The sequence below is a fragment of the Eumetopias jubatus genome, unplaced genomic scaffold (genome assembly GCF_037043125.1).
Source record: "Eumetopias jubatus isolate StellerSeaLion01/CBP00866 unplaced genomic scaffold, mEumJub1_p1.0 scaffold_11, whole genome shotgun sequence".
Taxonomy (NCBI): domain Eukaryota; kingdom Metazoa; phylum Chordata; class Mammalia; order Carnivora; family Otariidae; genus Eumetopias; species Eumetopias jubatus.
The window spans coordinates 84,175,795-84,194,912 of NW_028274817.1; the positions used below are offsets into that span (position 1 = coordinate 84,175,795).

Genomic DNA, 19,118 nt, shown 5'->3' on the forward strand with positions numbered 1-19,118 from the left:
GACAGAAGAACAGATCAACGACCTGGAAGACAGGGTAATAGAAAGCAACCAAGCTAAAGAACAAAAACAGAAAAGAATTATAATAAATGAGAATAGGTTAAGGGAACTCAGTGACATCATCAAGCATAATAACATTCACATTGTAGGGATCCCAGAAGGAAAGGAGGGGAGACAGAAAATGTATTTGAAGAAATAATAGCTGAAAACTTCCCTAATATGGGGAAGGAAATAGAGATCCAGATCCGGGCAGCACAGACAGCCCCCAACAAAATCAGCCCAAAGAGGTCCACACTGAGACACATAATAATTAAAATGGCAAAACTAGCGATAAAGATTTTTAAAAGCAACAAGTAGAAATAGTTATATACAAGGGAAAACCCATAAGGCTATCAGCTGAATTTTCAGAAGAAACTTTGAAGAAACTGACATGATATTCAAACTACTGAAAGGAAAAAACCTGCAACCAAGAATACTCTACCATATTCAAACTACTGAAAGGAAAAAACCTGCAACCAAGAATACTCTACCCAACAGGGCTGTCATTCAGAACAGGAGAGATAAACAGTTTCCCGGACAAAAAAGAAAAGGTAAAAGTGTTCATCACCATTAAGCCAGCCTTACAAGAAATGTTAAAGAAAAGAAAAGGCCATAATCACAAGTAAGAAAATTATAAAAAGAAAAAATTTCACAGGTAATTGCAAGCATATAATAAGAGTAGTAGTTTAATCACTTAGAGAACCAGTATGGAGGTTAAAGCACAAAAACAGTAAAATCAATTATTTCTATAAAAATCGATCAAGGGATTCACAAAATAAAAGGATGTAGAGTATGACAAACCTAAAGCATGTGAAGGGAAGAGTAAAAACTTAGTGATTTAAATGAGTTCAAACTTAAGCAACCATCAACTTAATATAGACTGCTATGTGCATAAGATGTTACATACAAACCGAATGCTAACCACAAATCAAAAATCTGTAGATACACAAGAAATAAAGACAAAGGAATCCAAGCATATTACTAAACAAAGCCATCAAAACACAAGGAACAAGAGCAAGGAAAAAAGGAACAGAGAAGAACTACAAAAACTAAAAAAAATAAAAAATAAAAAAAAATAAAATAAGTGACAAAGGGCAATAAGTACATACCTATCAATAATTACTTTTAATATAAATGAACTAAATGCTTTATTTAAGGCATAGAGGGACTGAATGGATAAGAAAGTAAGACCAATCTATATGTTGCCTACAAGGGATTCACTTCAGACCTAATGACATGCAAATTGGAAGTGAAGGGATGGGAAAACATTTATCATGCAAATGGAAGGAAAAAGAAAGCTGAGGTAGTAATACTTATGTCAGACGAAATAAACATTAAAACAAAGACTAACAAGAGACAAAGAAGGACACTACATAATAAGAAAGGGAAAAAAAACCTACAAGAAGATACAACAATTATAAATATTTGTGCACCTAACATTGGAGCACCTAAATACATGGTGTGTCACCATTAACAGACATAAAGGAAGAAACTGACAGTGATAAAATAATAGTAGTGGACTTTAACCCCCCACTTATATCAATGGATACATCATCCAGACAAAATATAAACAAAGAAATAGTGGCTTTGAATGACACATTGGACCAGATGGATCTAATAGATATATTTAGAACATTCCATCCAAAAACAGCAGAATATGTATACATTCTTTTCAAGTGCACATGGAACATTCTCCAGAATAGATCACATGTGAGGCCACAAAACAAGTCTTAATAAACTCAAAAAGATTGAAACCATATTATATATGCCTTCCAACCACAATGGTATGAAATCACAAAACAATCACAAGAAAAAATGTGGAAAGAACACAAATACACGGAGGCTAAATAACCTGCTACTGAACAATGAAGGGTCAATGAAGAAATCAAAGAGGAAATCACAAAATACATGGAGGCAAATAAAAATGAAAGCAAAAGGGCCCAAAATCTTTGATGCAGCAAAAGTCGTTCCAAGAGGGAAGATTATAGTAATACAAGCTTTCCTAAAAAAAAAAAACCTCAAATAAACAACCTAACTTTACATCTAAAGGAGCTAGAAAAAGAACAAGCAAAGCTGTGAGCCAGTAGAAGGAAGGAAATAATAAAGATTGGAGGGAAAATAAATGAAATAGAGACTAAAAAACAATGGAGGAGATCAATGAAACAAGGAGATTTTTTTTAATAATAAACAAAAATGATAACTCTTTAGCCAGACCCATCACGAAAAAGAGGGGACTCAAATAAATAAAATCAGAGATGAAAGAGGAGAAATAATAAACAACACCATAGAAATACAAAGGATTATAAGAGAATATTTTTTGGGTTTTCTGTGTTTTTTTTAATAAGAGAATATTATGAAGAATTATATGCCAATAAATTGGATAACCTAGAAGAAATGGATAAATTCCTAGAAACATATAACCTTCCAAACCTGAATCAAGAAGAAATAAAAAATTTGGACAGACCAAGTACTAGCAATGAAATTGAATCAGTAATCAAAAAACTCCCAACAAACAAAAGTTCAGGACCAGCTGGCTTCAGAGATGAATTCTACCAAATATTTACAGAAGAGTTAAAACCTATTCTTCTCAAACTATTCCAAAAAACAGAAGAAGATGTAAAGCTTTCAAATTCATTCTATGAGGCCAGTATTACCTTCATTACCAAAACTAGATAAAGACCTTAAAAAAAAAAAAAAAAAACTACAGGCCAATATCCCTGATGAACACAGATACAAAAATCCCCCACAAAATATTATCAAACTGAATCTGAGAATACTGTAAAAAATCATTCACCATAATCAAGTGTCACTTACTCAAGGGATGCATATATAGATAGATGATAGATAGATGGATAGAGAGATGATAGATGATAGGTAGAGAGATGATAGATGATAGATATATAGACGATGATGATGATGATAGATAGATAGATAGATCATAGATCATAGATAGATGATAGATGTAGATATCATAAAAAATAATGAAATCTTGCCATTTGCAACAACATGGATGAATCTAGAGGGTATAACACTAAATAAAATAGATCAGACGGGGCGACTGGGTGACTTAGTCAGTTAAGTGTCCAATTCTTGATCTCAGCTCAGGTCTTGATCTCAGAGTTGGGATTTCAAGCCCCGTGTTGGGCTCCACGCTGGGTATGGAGCCTACTTTTAAAAAAGTAAGTCAGACAGAGAAAGACAAATACCATGTGATTTCACTATATGGAATTTAAGAAACAGAGCAAATGAACAAACAAAAGAGTGACAGACTCTTAAATACAGAACAAACGAGTGGTTGCCAGAGCAGAGGTGGGTGGGGGTATGGGTGAAATAGGTGGAAGGAATTAAGAGTATACTTTTCCTAATGAGCACCAAGTAATGTATAGAATTGTTGAATCATTATATTTTACACCCAAAGCTAATATAACATTGTATGTTAATTATATTTTAATTTAAAAAAGAAAAAAACTTAAGGGACACAGCAAAAGCAGTTCTAGGAGGAAGGTTCATACTGATAAAAACCTGAAGAAAGGCACGTGTTGTGATGAGCACTGGGTGTTATATGCAACTAATGAATCATTGAACATTACATCAAAAAAATCGTTGAACACTACATCAAAAACTAATGATGTACTATATGTTGGCTAATTGAACATAATAAAAAAACTTGAAGAAATAAGAAAATCTCAACTGAACAACCTAACTTTACACTTCAAAGAAATAGAATAAGAACAAGTGAAGCCCAAAGTTAATAAAAGTAAGGAAATAACTAAGATTAGAGCAGCAATAAATTCAATTGAGACTAAAAAGACAATACATCAATTAAGCTGAGAGGTGATTCTTTTAAAAGATAAACAAAACTGACAAACCTTTAGCTACACTCAACCTGAAAACAAAGAGAAGTCTCAAATAAATAAAATCAGAAATGAATGAGGAGATATTACAACTGACAGCACAGAAATACAAAGAATCATAAGGGAGTACCATGAACAAGTATACACAAACAAATTGGAAACCTAGAAGAAATGGATAAATTACTAGAAACATAAAACCACAAAGACTCAATCATAAAGAAATAGAAAATCTGAACAGACATATTACTAGTAGGGAAACTAGTAGGGGCACCTGGGTGGCTTAGTCTGTTGGGTGTCTGCCTTTGGCTCAGGTCATGATCCCAGGGTCCAGGGATTGAGCCCTGCGTTGGGCTCCCTGCTCAGCAGGGAGTCTGCTTCTCCCTCTCCCTCTGCCATTTCCCCTGCTTGTGTTCTCCCTTCTCTCTCTCTCTCTCTCAAATAAATAACTAAAATCTTAAAACAAAAACCTCCCAACAAACAAATGTCCAGGACCAGACACATTCACTAGTAAATTCTATCAAACATTAAAAAATAATACCAATCCTTCTCAAACTCTTTCAAAAAATAGAAGAAGAAGGAACACTTCCAAACTCCTTTTATGAGGCCAATATTACCCTGATACCAAGACCAGACAAGGATGTCACAAGAAAAAAATTACAGGCTAATATCTCTGATGAACATAGATGCAAAAATCTTAAACAAAATATTAACAAGCCAAATTCAACAGTACATTAAAAGGATCATACACTGTAATCAATTGGGATTTATTCTAGGGGTGAAAGCCTGGCTCAACATGCACAAACCAATTGATATGATAAACCACATCAACAAAATGAAGATTAAAATTATATGATCATTTCAACCAATGCAGAAAATCACTTGACAGGATTTGACATCTATTTATGATAAGAACTCTCAACAAAGTGGGTATAGAGAAAATATACTTCAACATAATAAAGGCCATATATGACAAGCCCACAGCTAACCTCATACTCAATGGTGAAAAGTTTTCAGTTTTTTCTCTAAGATCAGGAACAAGACAAGGATGCCCATTCTCCCTACTTTTATTCAACATAGTATTAGAAGTCCTAGGGGGGGAAAAAGAAAAAAGAAAAGAAAAGAAAGAAAGAAAAGTTACCCAGTTATAAAATAAATAATTCACAGAGTTGAAAAGTACAGCATAGGGAATAGAGTCAATAATATTGTAGTAACATTGTATGGTGACTACTCTAATCATAGTGAGCACTGAGTAATGTATAGAATTGTTGGATCAATATGCTGTACACCTGAAACTAATATAACATTGTATGTCAGTAATACTTCAAAAATAAATTCTTTAAAGTGTCCAAATCATAAAGGAAGAAGTAAAACTGTCACTACTTGCAGATGACATATTATATATAAAAAACCCTAAAAAGTTGACAAAAAAAACTGTTAGAACTAATAAATTCAGTAAAATTGAAAGATTCAAAATTACTATATAAAAATCTGTTGCATGTTTATATACTAATAAACTATCAGAAAGAGAAATTAAGAAAACAATGTCATTTATAATTTCATCAAAAAGAATAAAATACCTAGGAATAAATTTACCCAAGGAGATGAAAGACCTGTACTCTGAAAACTATAAGATACTGATGAAAGAAATTAAATAAGACACAAATAAATGGAAAAATATTCTGTGCTCATGGATTGGAAGAATTAATATTGTTAAAATGCCTATACTGCCCAACGCAAGCTACAGATACAATGCAATCCCTATCAAAATTCCAATGGGGCATACCTGGGTGGCTCAGTCAGTTAAGCATCTGACTCTTATTTCAGCTCAGGTCATAATCTCAGGGTCATGAGATTGAGCCCCGTATCAGGTTCCATACTCAGCGTGGAATCTGCTTGGGATTTTCTTTCTCTCCCTCTCCCTCTGCCCCTCCCCCAAACTCATGCGCAAGCATGTTCACATGTGCTCTCTAAATAAATAAATAAATAAAATATATTTTTTTAAAGTACAATGGGATTTTCACAGAAATAGAACAATCCCAAAATTTGTATGGAACCACAACAGACCCGAAATAACCAACACAATCCTGAGAAAGAAGAACAAAGCAGGAGACATCATACTCCATGATTTAAAACTATATTACAGGGACGCCCAGGTGGCTCACTTGGTTAAGCAACTGCCTGTGGCTCGGGCATGATCCCAGGACCCTGAGATCGAACCCCACATCTGGCTCCTTGCTCAGTGGGAAGCCTGCTTCTCCCGCTCCCTCTACTTGCTCTCCTCCTGTTTGTGTTCCCTCTCTCTTTCTCTCTGTCAAATAAATAAATAAAAATTCTTTAAAAAAAAACTATATTACAAAGTCATAGTAATAAAAACAGGATGGTATTAGCATAAAGACAGGCACATAGATCAATGGAACAAAAGAGAGAGCACAGAAATAAACCCGTGCATATCTGGTCAATTGATTGGCAAAGGAGCCAAGAATATTCAATGGGGAAAAGAGTCTCTTCAATAAATGGCGCTGGAAAAAATGGACATCCACATGCAAAAAAGAATGAAACTGGACCACTATCTTATACCACTCACAAAAAATTACTCAAATGGATTCAAGACTTGAATGTAAGACCTGAAACTATAAAACTCCTAAAAGAAAACACAGGTGGCAAGCTCCTTGATATCAGACATGCCATGGTTTTTTGGATTTGACACCAAAAGTAAAGACAACAATGGAAAAAATAAACAAGTGAAATTACTAAAAAGCTTCTGCAGAGGAGTTATGATGTTGGAGGAGTAGGGGGATCCTAAGCTTGCCTCGTCCCTCAAGCACAACTAGATAAATATCAAATCATTTTGAACACCCAAGAAATCAACCTGAGGACTGAGAGAGCAAAACTGCACAAGTAGAGGTAGCAAAATGAACACATCATGGAAGGTAGGAGCTGTGGAGAACTGATTTGGGGAAGAAAGGAACTGCAGGTGCTGTAAAGGGGAGGGAGCCCTGATCACAGAGAGAAGAGCGAGAAAGACAGAGAGACAGAGTGAAAGCATGTTTGCACAAGAAAAGGGCAGGAATCAGGGAGTGGGCAGCGTGGTCTGAGGATCCCCTGGGTTACACAGGGAGAAACAGTTCCCCTGTTTGGAGTGAATTTAGGAGAGGTGGTATGGCCTCTCTGGGACAAAAGATCCAGCGGGCACCATTGAGCTGCTCCATTCACTAGCATAGGAACAGAGACACCAGTTGAGGGCAGCAATCTTTGGCTGTGCTTTACCATAAACTCCAAACCACTGTGCAGTTTCAGAACTAATTTCCTAGATAAAATGGCACTGACCATAGCACATTAAAACCCTCCCCCCAGAGGATCAGTACAGATCTGTGCCACACAGATCTCTAAAATTTGGAGATTTGAAATCCAGCTGAATGCCTGAGATAAAACACAGGAGTACTGTGCCACCTGGCAGGCAGACAGCCTTGATGCAGACAGGGTGAAGGCAGGGATCTGGCAGAAGTGGGGGGCACAAGAGGGGTGGTTGTTTGCTCTTCTGTGAGGGCTTCCTGAAGAGTGATGGGTGCGAAACTTCCCACTCCAGGTAGGAGAAAGCAGGGCAAGGCCATTTCCCCCCTGGCCATCAGCACTGACCAACCTCGGTGAACAAAACAGTACCACCTAGTGGAGGCTGGAGGCACTTACAACAAGCCCTGCCCCCTGCACCCTGCAGGTGCATCTCAGCTAGGGCAAGTCAGCCTGAGATTCAGTGCAGCAGGCCCCACCCCCAGAAGACCAGCATAAACTCCTCACATGCACCAAGTCCACTGGTCATAGAGTGCTGCACAGCTTCAGCTCTAGGGGAAATAGGATCTAGCTTCCTTTTTTTTTTTTTTTTGAATCTAGCTTCCTTTAACAAGCAGACCAAAACATACCTAAGATCTAGCTTCCTTTTTTTTTTTCTTGGACCTCTTCTTAATATAGCCATTACTCTCTAGAGCAGGAATATAACAGGCTTTCCCAACAAAAAACAGTGACCCAGGCAAAATGACAAGATGGAGGAATTCAACCCAAAAGAAAGAACAGGAAGGAGTCATCGCCAGGAATTTAATCAATACAGATACAAGTAAGATGTCTGAACTAGGATTAAAAACAATAATCATAAGGATACTAGCTGGGTTTGAGAAAAGTATGGAAGAAACTAGAGAATCCCCTACTGCAGAGATAAAAGAACTAAAAACTTGTCAGACCGAAATAAATAATGCTATAACTGAGATGCAAAACTGACTGGATACAATGACAATGAGGATGGACGAAGCAGAGGGACAAATCAGTGATATAGAAGATAAAATTATAGAAAATAACAAAGCTGAAAAAAGAGGGGAAAAAGGTATTAGATCACGAATGTAGACTAGGGAACTCAGTGTCTCCTTAAAACATAATAATATTCAGGGGCACCTGGGTGGCTCAGATGGTTAGGCATCTGCCTTCAGCTCAGGTCATGATCCCGGGATACTGGCTCAGCGGGGAGTCTGCTTCTCCCTCTCCCTCTGCCTCTCCCCCTGCTCATGCTCTCTCTCTGTATCTCTCTGTCTCAAATGAATAAATAAAATCTTTAAAAAATAAAACATAATAATGTTCATATCATAGAAGTCCAGGAAGAAGAGAAAGAAAATGGAGCAGAAGGTTTATTTGAGCAAATTATAGCTGAAAACTTCCCTAAACTGGGAAAGGAAACAGACACTGAAATCCAAGAAGCACAGAGAGCTCCCATTAAATACAACAAAACCCGGCCATCACCAAGACATATCATAGTCAAATTCACAAAATACACAGACAAGGAAAGAATCCTGAAAGCAGCAAGGGAAAAAAGTCCTTAACCTACAAAGGAAGACAGATCAGGTCACAGCAGATCTGTCCACAGAAATATGACAGGCCAGAAGACAGTGGCAGGATATATTCAACATGTTGAATGGAAAAAATATGGAGCCAGAATACTTTATCTAGCAAGGCTGTCATTCAGAATAGAAGGAGAGATAAAGAGTTTCCCAAACAAACAAAAAATAAAGGAGTTCATGACCACTAAACAGCCCTGCAAGAAATATTAAAGGGGACTCTGAGTAGGGGGAAAAAAGACCAAAAACAACAAAGACTAGAAAGGAACAGAGAACATCACCAGAAACACCAGCTTTACAGGTAACACAATGGCAATAAATCCAAATCTATCAATAGTCACTCTGAATGTAAATGGACAACATCTTCCAATCAAAAGACATAAGCTATCAGAATGGATAAAAAGCAAGACCCATCCATATGCTGTCTACAAGAGACTCATTTTAGACTTAAAGACATCGGCAGATTGAAAGTTGGGCATGGAGAACCATCTGTCATGCTAATGGATGTCAAAAGAAAGCCAGAGTAGCCATACTTATATCAGAAAAATGAGATTTTAAGTCAAACTGTAACAATAGATGAAGAAGGGCATTATATCATAATTAAGGGGTCTATTCATCAAGAAGATCTAACAATTATAAGAATTTATGCCCCCAACTTGGGAGCACCCAAATATATAAATCAATTAATAACAACATAAAGAAACTCACAGATAATAATACAATAATAGTAGGGGACATTAACACCCCACTTATAGCAATGGACAGATCATCTAAACAGAAAATCAATAAGGAAACAATGGCTTTGAATGACACACTGGACCAGATGGACTTAACAGGTATATTCATCCTAAAGCAGCAGAATACATTTTTTTTAGTGCCCATGGAATGTTCTCCACAATAGATCACATACTGGGTCACAAATCAGCCCTCAACAAGTACAAAAAGATGGAGATCATACCATGCATATTTTCTGACCACAATGCTATGAAACTTGAAGTCAACCACAAGAAAAAATTTGGAAAGACCACAAATACATGGAGATTAAAGAACATCTTACTAAAGAATGAATGGGTTACCCAGGAAATTAAAGAAAAAATTAAAAAACACGTGGAAGCAAATGAAAATGAAAACATAAGAGTCCAAAACCTTTGGGATGCAGCAAAGGCAGCCTTAAAAGGGAAGTATATTGCAATATGGGCCTGTCTCAAGAAGCAAGAAAAGTCTCAAATACACAACCTAACCTCACACCTAAAGGAAGTAGAAAAGGAACAGCAAATAAAGCCTAAAGACAGCAGAAGAATGGAAATAATTAAGATTAGAGCAGAAATAAACAACAGAGAAACAAAAAACTAGAACAGATCAATGAAACTAAGTGCTGGTTCTGTGAAAGAATTAATAAAATTGATAAACCCCCAACCAGACTTATCCCAAAGAGAAAGGACCCAAATAAATAAAATCATGAATGAGAGAGACCAACACCCCAGAAATCTAATTAATCATGAGAGAATATTATGAAAAATTATATGCCAACAAACTGGGCAATCTGGAATAAGTGGACAAATTCCTACAAACATACAAACTACCAAAACTGAAACAAGATGAAATAGAAAATTTGAATAGACCCCCAACCAGCAAAGAAATTTAATCAGTCATCAAAAATCTCCCAACAAATAAAAGTCCAGGGGCCAGATGGCTTCCCAGGGGAATTCTACCAGACATTTAAAGAAGAGTTAATACCTAGTCTTCTCAAACTGTTCCAAAAAATGCAAAAGGAAGGAAAACTTCCAAACTCATTCCACGGGGCCAACATTACCTTGATTCCAAAACCAAAGACCCCACTGAGAAAGAGAACTACAGGCCAATATCCCTGATGAACATGGATGCAAAAATTCTCACAAGATAGTAGTAAATTGAGGGGCGCCTGGGTGGCTCAGTTGGTTAAGCAGCTGCCTTCGGCTCAAGTCATGATCCTAGGGTCTTGGGATCGAACCCCACATCAGGCTCCCTCCTCAGCCGGGAGTCTGCTTCTCCCTCTCCCTCTGCCTGTCGCTCTGCCTCCTTGTGCTTTCCTCTCTGTCTCTCTGTCAAAAAAAATGAATAAAATCTTTAAAAAGAAGATACTAGTAAATTGAATCCAACAATACATTAAAAGAATTATTCACCATAATCAAGAGGGATTTATTCCTGGGCTGAAGGGGTGGCTCAATATCTGAAAATCAATCAAAGTTGACACACCACATTAATAAAAGAAAGGATAAGAATCATATGATCCTCTCAATAGATGCAGAAAAAGCATTTGACAAAATACAGCATCCATTCTTGATAAAAACCCTCAGTAAAATAGGGACAGATGGAACATATCTCAACATCATAAGTGCCTTATAGGAAAAACCCACAGAAATATCATCCTCAATAGTTAAATACTGAAAGCTTTTCCTCTACAGCCAGGAACAAGACAGGGATGTCCACTCTCACCATTACTATTTAACATAGTACTGAAAGTCTTAGCCTCAGCAATCAGACAACAAAAAGAAATAAAAGACATCTGAATCAGCAAGGAAGAAGTCAAACTTTCACTATTTGCAGACATAATACTCTATATAGAAAACCTGAATGACTCCACCAAAAAATTACTAGAACTACCACATGAATTCAGCAAAGTTGTAAGATATAAAGTCAAGGTACAGAAATCTGTTGCATTTCTATACACCAATAACAAAGTAGCAAAAAAAGAAACCAAAGATTTGATCCCATTTATAATTGCACTAAAAATAGTAAGATATCTAGGAATAAACCTAACCAAAGAGGTAAAAGATCTGTACTCTGAAAACTATAGAACACTTATGAAAGTAACTGAAGAAGACACAAAGACATGGAAAAAACATTCCATGCTCATGGATTAGAAGAACGAACATTGTTAAAATGTCTATACTACCCAAAGCAATCTACACATTTAATGCAATCCCTATCAAAATACCAATAGCATTTTTCACAGAGCTAGAACAAATCCTAAAATCTGTACAGAACCACAAAAGACCCCAAATAGCCAAAGCAATCTTGAAAAAGAAAAGTAAATCTGGAGGCATCACGATTCTGAACTTCAAGCTCTATTACAAAGCTATAGTCATCAAAAGAGTATGGTACTGGCCCAAAAACAGACACATGGATCAAGGGAACAGAATAGAGAACCCAGAAATGGACCCACAACTATATGATCAACTAAGCTTCGACATATCAGTAAGGAATATCCAACAGAAAACAGTCTCTTCAATAAATAGTGTTGGGAAAACTAGACAGCAACATGCAGAAGAATGAAACGGGATCACTTACACCATACACAAAAATAAAATCAAAATGGATGAAAGACCTAAATGTGAGACAGGAAACCATCAAAATCCTATAGGAGAACACAGGCAGCAACTTTTTGACCTTGGCCATAGCAACTTCTTGCTAGACACACTGCCAGAGCCACGGGAAACAAAAGCAAAAATGAACTATTGGGACTTCATCAAGATAAAAAGCTTCTGCACAGTGAAGGAAACAATCAACATAATTAAAAGACAGCCTACAGAATGGGAGAAGATATTTGCAAATGATATATCTGATAATGGGTTAGTATCCAAAATGTATAAAGATCTTAAACTCAAACCCCAGAAAACAAAAATTCTGTTAAGAAATGGGCAGAAAACATGAATAGACATTTTTCCAAAGAAGACATACAGATGGCTAACCGACACATGAAGAGATGCTCAACATCACTCATCATTAGGGAAATACAAATCCAAACCATGATGAGATACCACCTCATGCCTGTCAGAATGGCTAAAAATAACAACACGAGAAACAATAGGTGTTGGTGAGGATGTTGAGAAAGGGGAACCCTCTTGCATTGTTGGTGGGAATGCAAACTGGTGCAGCCACTCTGGAAAACAGTATGGAGGTTCCTCAAAAGGTTAAAAATAGAACTACACTACAACCTAGCAATTGCACTACTAGGTATTTACCCACAGGATACAAAAGTACAGATTTGAAGGAGTACATGCACCCCCATGTTTATAGCAGCATTGTCAACAATAGCCAAACTATGGAAAGAGCCCAAGTGTCCATTGACTGATGAATGGATAAAGAATAAGTGTTTTATACACACACACACACACACACACACACACACACACAGAGAGAGAGAGAGAGAAATATTACTCAGCTGTCAAAAAGAATGAATCTTGTCATTTGCCATGATGTGGATGGAGCTATAGTGTACTATGCTAAGCGAAATAAGTCAGTCAGAGAAAGACAAATACCATGTGATTTCACTCATATCTGGAATTTAGGAAGCAATACAGATGAACATATGGTAAGGAAAAAGAAACAAGAGAGGGAGGCAAACCATAGGAGTCTCTTAATGATAGAGAACAAACTGAGGGTTGATGGAAGGAGGTGGGTAGAGGATGGGTTAAATGGGTGATGGGTATTAATGTGGGCACTTGTTACGACGAGCAGTGGGTGTTATATGTAATTGTTGAATCACTAAATTCTACTCCTGAAACCAATATTACACTATATTTTAACTAACTAGAATTTAAATAAAAATTTGGGAAAAAGTAATGCAAAGCTTCTGCACAGCAAAGGAGCCACCAACAAAAGGAAAAGACAACCAATCTGAATGAGAGAAAATATTTGTAAATCATATATATGATAAGGGTAAATATCCAAAATATATAAAGAAGTCATACAACTCAATAGCAAAAAGCAAACAAACAAACAAATAATCCAATTAGAAAATGGGCAGAGGATCTAATAGATCTTTTTCTAAGGAAGACATACAGACAGCCAACAAGTATATGAAAAGGTACTCAACATCACTGATCATCAGGGAAATGCAAATCAAAACCACAATGAGATATCACCTCACACCTGTCAGAATAGCTATTATCAAGAGAAAAAATAAATGTTGATGAGGTTATGAAAAGGGAAACCTTGTGCACAACTGGTAGGAATGTCAATTGGTGCAGCCACTATTGAAAACAGTAGAGTTTGCTTTAAAAATTAAAAATAGAACTACCATTTGACCTAGCCATTCAACTTCTGTGTATTTATCTGAAAAAAATGAAAACACTAATTCAAAAACATATGGGCACCCCCATGTTCACTGCAGCACCATTTACAATAGTCAAGATATGGAAACAACCTAAGTGTCCATTGACGGATGAACAGATAAAGAAAATGTGGTAGATGTATATGCAATGGAATATTATTCAGCCCTAAAAGTGAAGGAAATCTTGCCATTTGCAACAACGTGGATGGACCTTAAGGGCATTATGATACATAAAATGAGTCAGAGAATGAGAAATACTATATGATCTCACATATATATGGAATCTAAAAAAATAAGCTCATGCATATGGGGAGGGGGAAGATGGGCAAAATATGTGAAGGTGGTCAAAAGATACAAACTTCCAGTTCTAAAATAAATATGTCATCAGGATATAATGAACAGCATGGTGATTATTAGTTAATAATGCTGTTTTGCCTATTTTTAAGTTGCTAAGAGTATAGACCTTAAAATTTCTCATCATAAGAAAAAATTGTAATTATGTATGGTGACAGATATTAACTACACTTATTGTGGTGATCATTTAGCAACATCCACAAATATCAAATCATTATGTTGTATACCTGGAACTGATATAATGTTTTATGTCAGTTATATCTCAATTAAATAAAAAGAAGACTCTGGTTGTCCTCTGGCTCTCTTTTAATTGCTTTTGTGTAATCAAGCCAGGTTCATGTCCTCTAGGAACTGTGTAATTGTCTAGGAAGTGGTACTTAAAAATATCAGAAATTTGGGAAATATGACCACTTGTGGGGAAGGCAGCAGAATCTCAGCTCAGCCACTTCCCAGATATTTGACCTTGAGCAAGATTCTTCACCTCTCTGACCTTTGGTATCCTCATTTCTAAAATGAATCTAATAATCTCTTCCCTACCATGCAGAGTTGTTGTAAGGATTGAAGTGTAATAGCATATTAACAGGATTAATACTTAAAATGCAAGTAAGCTCCCTATTCTGTAGGCCACTAAGATTGTGCCCTAGGACTACTGTCTTCTTAATGCCTATGATGGGTATCTTCTGAAAGCTACCTTTGAAAGGAAGAGAGTTCAGAGGCCACCTTCAGGGTAATGCAGGCTGAAATTAGAAAGGGTGTGTCCAGTTTGAGACAGGGGAATGTGTATGGCACCAAATCTCAGAAAGGGAGATTTTAATACTGGAGACTCAAATCTTGGAATTGGAACTCAAGACTAATCAACTGTATCCTTTTCTCCCCCCCTTCCTTTTTTTCCCTGTTCTTCTCTTGTCGTTTCAGGTGCATGATGACTGCCGGAGACGGTTTTCCAAGGAATGCTGGTTTGGAAGTCATCGAACATCAGTCATTCCTCCCACTGCCCTCAGCGACCCTAAAGGAGATGGTGAGTACCTAAACTTTAACCTCAGAATGTATTTCATTGGGGAGGGAGGGAAGGTGTTAAGACTGGGGAAATTTTTTAATTACATTATTATTCTCAACCAGTCAAACATTTTGGGGGAGTAGGAATGTGCATATATGTAGAGACAGCTCATGTTTCTTTTTAGACCTTTGGGATAATAACTCTTGATGTTTATGGTGCATATGTATGTGGGCATGTTCTCTGTAGGCTTTGTCTCAATTGTTTCTGAATTATCAGACTTGATTCCGACTTTTTCATGATTTTCAGACACTAGATAATTCATAAAATAAGTTTTCTTGCATCCAGGTGGGCAAGGAAGAACTACATAAAGGCCCAGGTCATGTTATTTTTAGAATGGAAACTAACACCAAGGTTGACTCCAAATCTGAAACTAGCATGATTATTGCCCCAGCATGCTCTGCTGATGCTTCATCAATTCCTAAACACTAGTGATTTATCTAATGCCCCATGAGTTAGTTTTGAGCCTTTCCTTCTAGTCATTTACAATCTTGACCCAATTGAATCTCACTCCTGAGAGACTTTTTTTCAGTAACAGTTGTACTTGGGTGCACTATGAGGGTTAGATGAACTAACATTTGTTAAAGATGGTTTTAAAATACAGGAAGGGGATCAGTAAGCCATCCTTATGCTAATTTAACATCCTTCTGTGGTATGAACTGAACAAATTTGAGAGAGACTATAGACTCCCTGTTTTGCGACACTGTGGTTGTATTAATGCAGCTCAAAGAAGCGTGAGATTTTTCTTGAAAGGCTCTTTCAGGCTGTTGAGTCATCTGGAGTTTAAAATTGACTAATCCTCTAAGCCCTTTTCACACTTGATGCTGCCAAACCAAGTTCCTATTGTCCTATTCTGGTACAATTTATGTCCTTGGGCCTACAATCCAAGCTTCACATTTATACCCTTTTCATCTGGTTGACTTTGACCCATGTGCCCTTTGAGGTCATTTTTCAATCTTGATTCTGTCATCCAATAGCTCTCCCTCCAGCTTTGAGTACTTCAGAGTTGAGAAGCCAGCCTTCTATGTTTTCATTTGAATTGTTGATTAAAATTATTAAATAGTACGGGACACTCCCTTACAATTAACATCAGCCTAATCAAAGGCAACTTTGTGGGCACACTTACCTGGTTATGAATCTGCCTAACATTGCTACATTCCAGCTCATGATGCCACGCAATTTTTTCACCTTGTTCATAAGATTCCCTTCACAAACTTGGCCTTGCTCAAATTCAGACATTCTCTAACTTGGGGGAAATGCTGGATGGGGCTGCCCTTGTCTTCTCCTAGGAATAGCTTTCTGCCAGTGCTGCTTCCTCTTGTCTTCCCATCTGTGACCAAATTAGGTTTGACACTGAAATTTAAGTTGTCTTAATTATAGAATTTTCTCCTTATCTCAGTTTCTGAGATATTTTATCTCAGAATCCTGGATTATTTTATTAATCATTGCAACATGATGTTTTTGTACATATGGAGAAATGAACACCCAGAGAAGTTAAGATGTTTGCTGTAGGTTAGTGAATAAATCTGAAGGGCAACCAGCTGTAGCACACAGCTGCATTCTGTTGTAGAAGTACACTGCAGAAGGCAGCCCATGCTCCAAGCTGCCAAATGGATCTACAAATGATTTCAGCTACAACCTCATGGCTATTTAATTTATAGATAACATTAGCATAATTATTTTTCCTATTTCTTAATTCTGAACTAGTTAATATATTCACATGGTTCAAATTTTTTTAAATAGAAACACATATGTACATGTTTAGTAAAAAAAAACTTATATCCTTTCTCTTAATCTTCTCAATCTCCCATAGTCCCATCCCATCCCCACTCACAAAAAGTTGGTCACTGCCACTAGTTTATTGAATAGCTTCCAGTATTTCTTCCTGTATATACTAGTGAATATAAACATATATTTTTATCCCTTCCCTTTTTAACACTATACACATTCCTCTGAAACTTGCTTTTTTTTTTCCTTCACAGTATATTTTGGAGATCTTTTTGTATCAACAAAAGATTTCCTCCTCATTCCTTTTTACAGCTACAGTTACCCCATTATATGAATATATACCATAATTTATTTGACCAGTTCTCTAATTTGGTAGTTTTCGGTCTCTCGTTTTTACAACAATGCTGCAATTGACAATCTCATACAGGTCATTTTACATATACATCTATAGGAAAAATTCCCAGAAGTGTAATTACTGGCTCATAATGTATAGGAATTTGTGATTTTTCATAGATGCTGTCAAATTGCCCCCCATGGGGCTTGTGTCACTTTGCACTTCCACCCTCAGTGAGAGTTCATAGTTTCCGTGACTTCCTCAATCAAGTGTATCATCTATTTTTTTTATTTTTGCCAATCTTCTGGATAAGAAAAAAGTGGTACCATGGCCTGGTTTTAATTAGTATCTCTCTTATTTATGAATGAGTTTGGTCATCTTTTCACCTTTAAGAAACAATTTATATTTCCTTTTCTCATCAATGTAAAACCTAGCTCATTTTCATCTCAACACTGGAAAACAAGTTAATTTTTTGAATGGCCCATTTTGTAAGGAAACGGAGTCCCAGATAGCTCACAGTAGGTGGTCTCAGTACCACTGTTGCCTCATCTCCAGAAAGGGACTAACCCATCGTGTTAAAAAATCACTGGGCATAGATATGAAGAAAAAGAAGTCAGGGAAACAGGATGGAGACTAAAGGGGGTGTTATTTTAAACCAGGTGGTCAGAGACAGCTTCTCTGGGGAGGTGACATTTGAGATGAGACTTGAATGAAGTAAAAAAGTGAGCAATGCAGATATCGGGGGGAAGAGTTTTGGGGGCAGAAGAAGGAATAAATACTAGGACCCAGAGAAGGAAGACTCCCTGGAGTGTCTGAGGACCACTGAACAGAACAGCATGACTGTTGTGGAGTGAGTGAGGGGAAGAGTGGCAGAAATGAGGTCAGAGAGATGACAGGAACCATATAAAACGACAAGATGTGAGGAAGCAGTTCAAAAATAAGGGTGAGACTGTTTAGTATGGTATAAAACATTAGGGGTCAGGTCATAACATACATGAAGAAAATCATCAAAAAAGGTAGTATCTTTTTTTTATTTTATTTATTTACTCTTTTAGAGAGGGAGTGCATGTGCACACACATGGGTGAGGGGTTGTGGGTGTGAGGGAGGCACAGAGGGAGAGGGAGAGAGAGAGAATCTTAAGTAGGCTCCATGCCCAGCACGGAGCCCGATCTCACAACCTGGAGATCATGACCTGAGCCAAAATCAAGAGTCAGACACTTAACCGACTAAGCCATCTTAGGCACCCCTAAAAAAGGTAGTATTGTTTTATGTGCTTGCTCCTCATCCAACCAACAATGTAGGCCCCAACTTATGGCCTGGCTTCAGGCTTACCTCTCCTTTGTTTGAGAAGCTGATTCTGCTCTGTGCTTCCTTTCCTTATTCAGCAACATTTTGCTAACACCCTCCAGGTGATCATGTGACTTTGGATATGTACTCCAGTGAAAGCATTTATGGAAACAGTTTTCTGCCAACATCTAGTGGAACTGTGTGCTATGCTTAGAAGCAAGGACTCCCCCTGCCAGAGGCCCTGGAATAGATCTGTCTATTTATTTTCTATATTTCTTTGTTATGTTGTGCCTCCCGCCATTAGAATATATGTTCCACAAGAGCAGAAACTATTTCTATCTTGCCCACCACTGTATTCTCAGAACATAAGAAGGACAAGCACAGAGAATGCCCTCAATACACAGTTGTTGAATGAATGAATGTCTTAACTACCATTGTGTCAACATATTACCTTTTGTAAAACAAATGTCGAAAAGGGTACTACCTTTGGATATTGTG

General features: G+C 37.1%; 1 protein-coding gene across 2 annotated transcripts in view; it reads left to right on the plus strand.

The window, feature by feature from the left end:
- Positions 1 to 19,118, plus strand: part of DGKK (diacylglycerol kinase kappa) — a 150,236-nt gene that overhangs the window by 85,699 nt on the left and 45,419 nt on the right. For both annotated transcript variants that reach the window (XM_088029012.1, XM_088029013.1), the window contains exon 8: positions 15,132 to 15,234. In XM_088029012.1, coding sequence (XP_087885138.1) covers positions 15,132 to 15,234 — 103 coding nt within the window. The remainder of the gene's footprint in view (positions 1 to 15,131; positions 15,235 to 19,118) is intronic.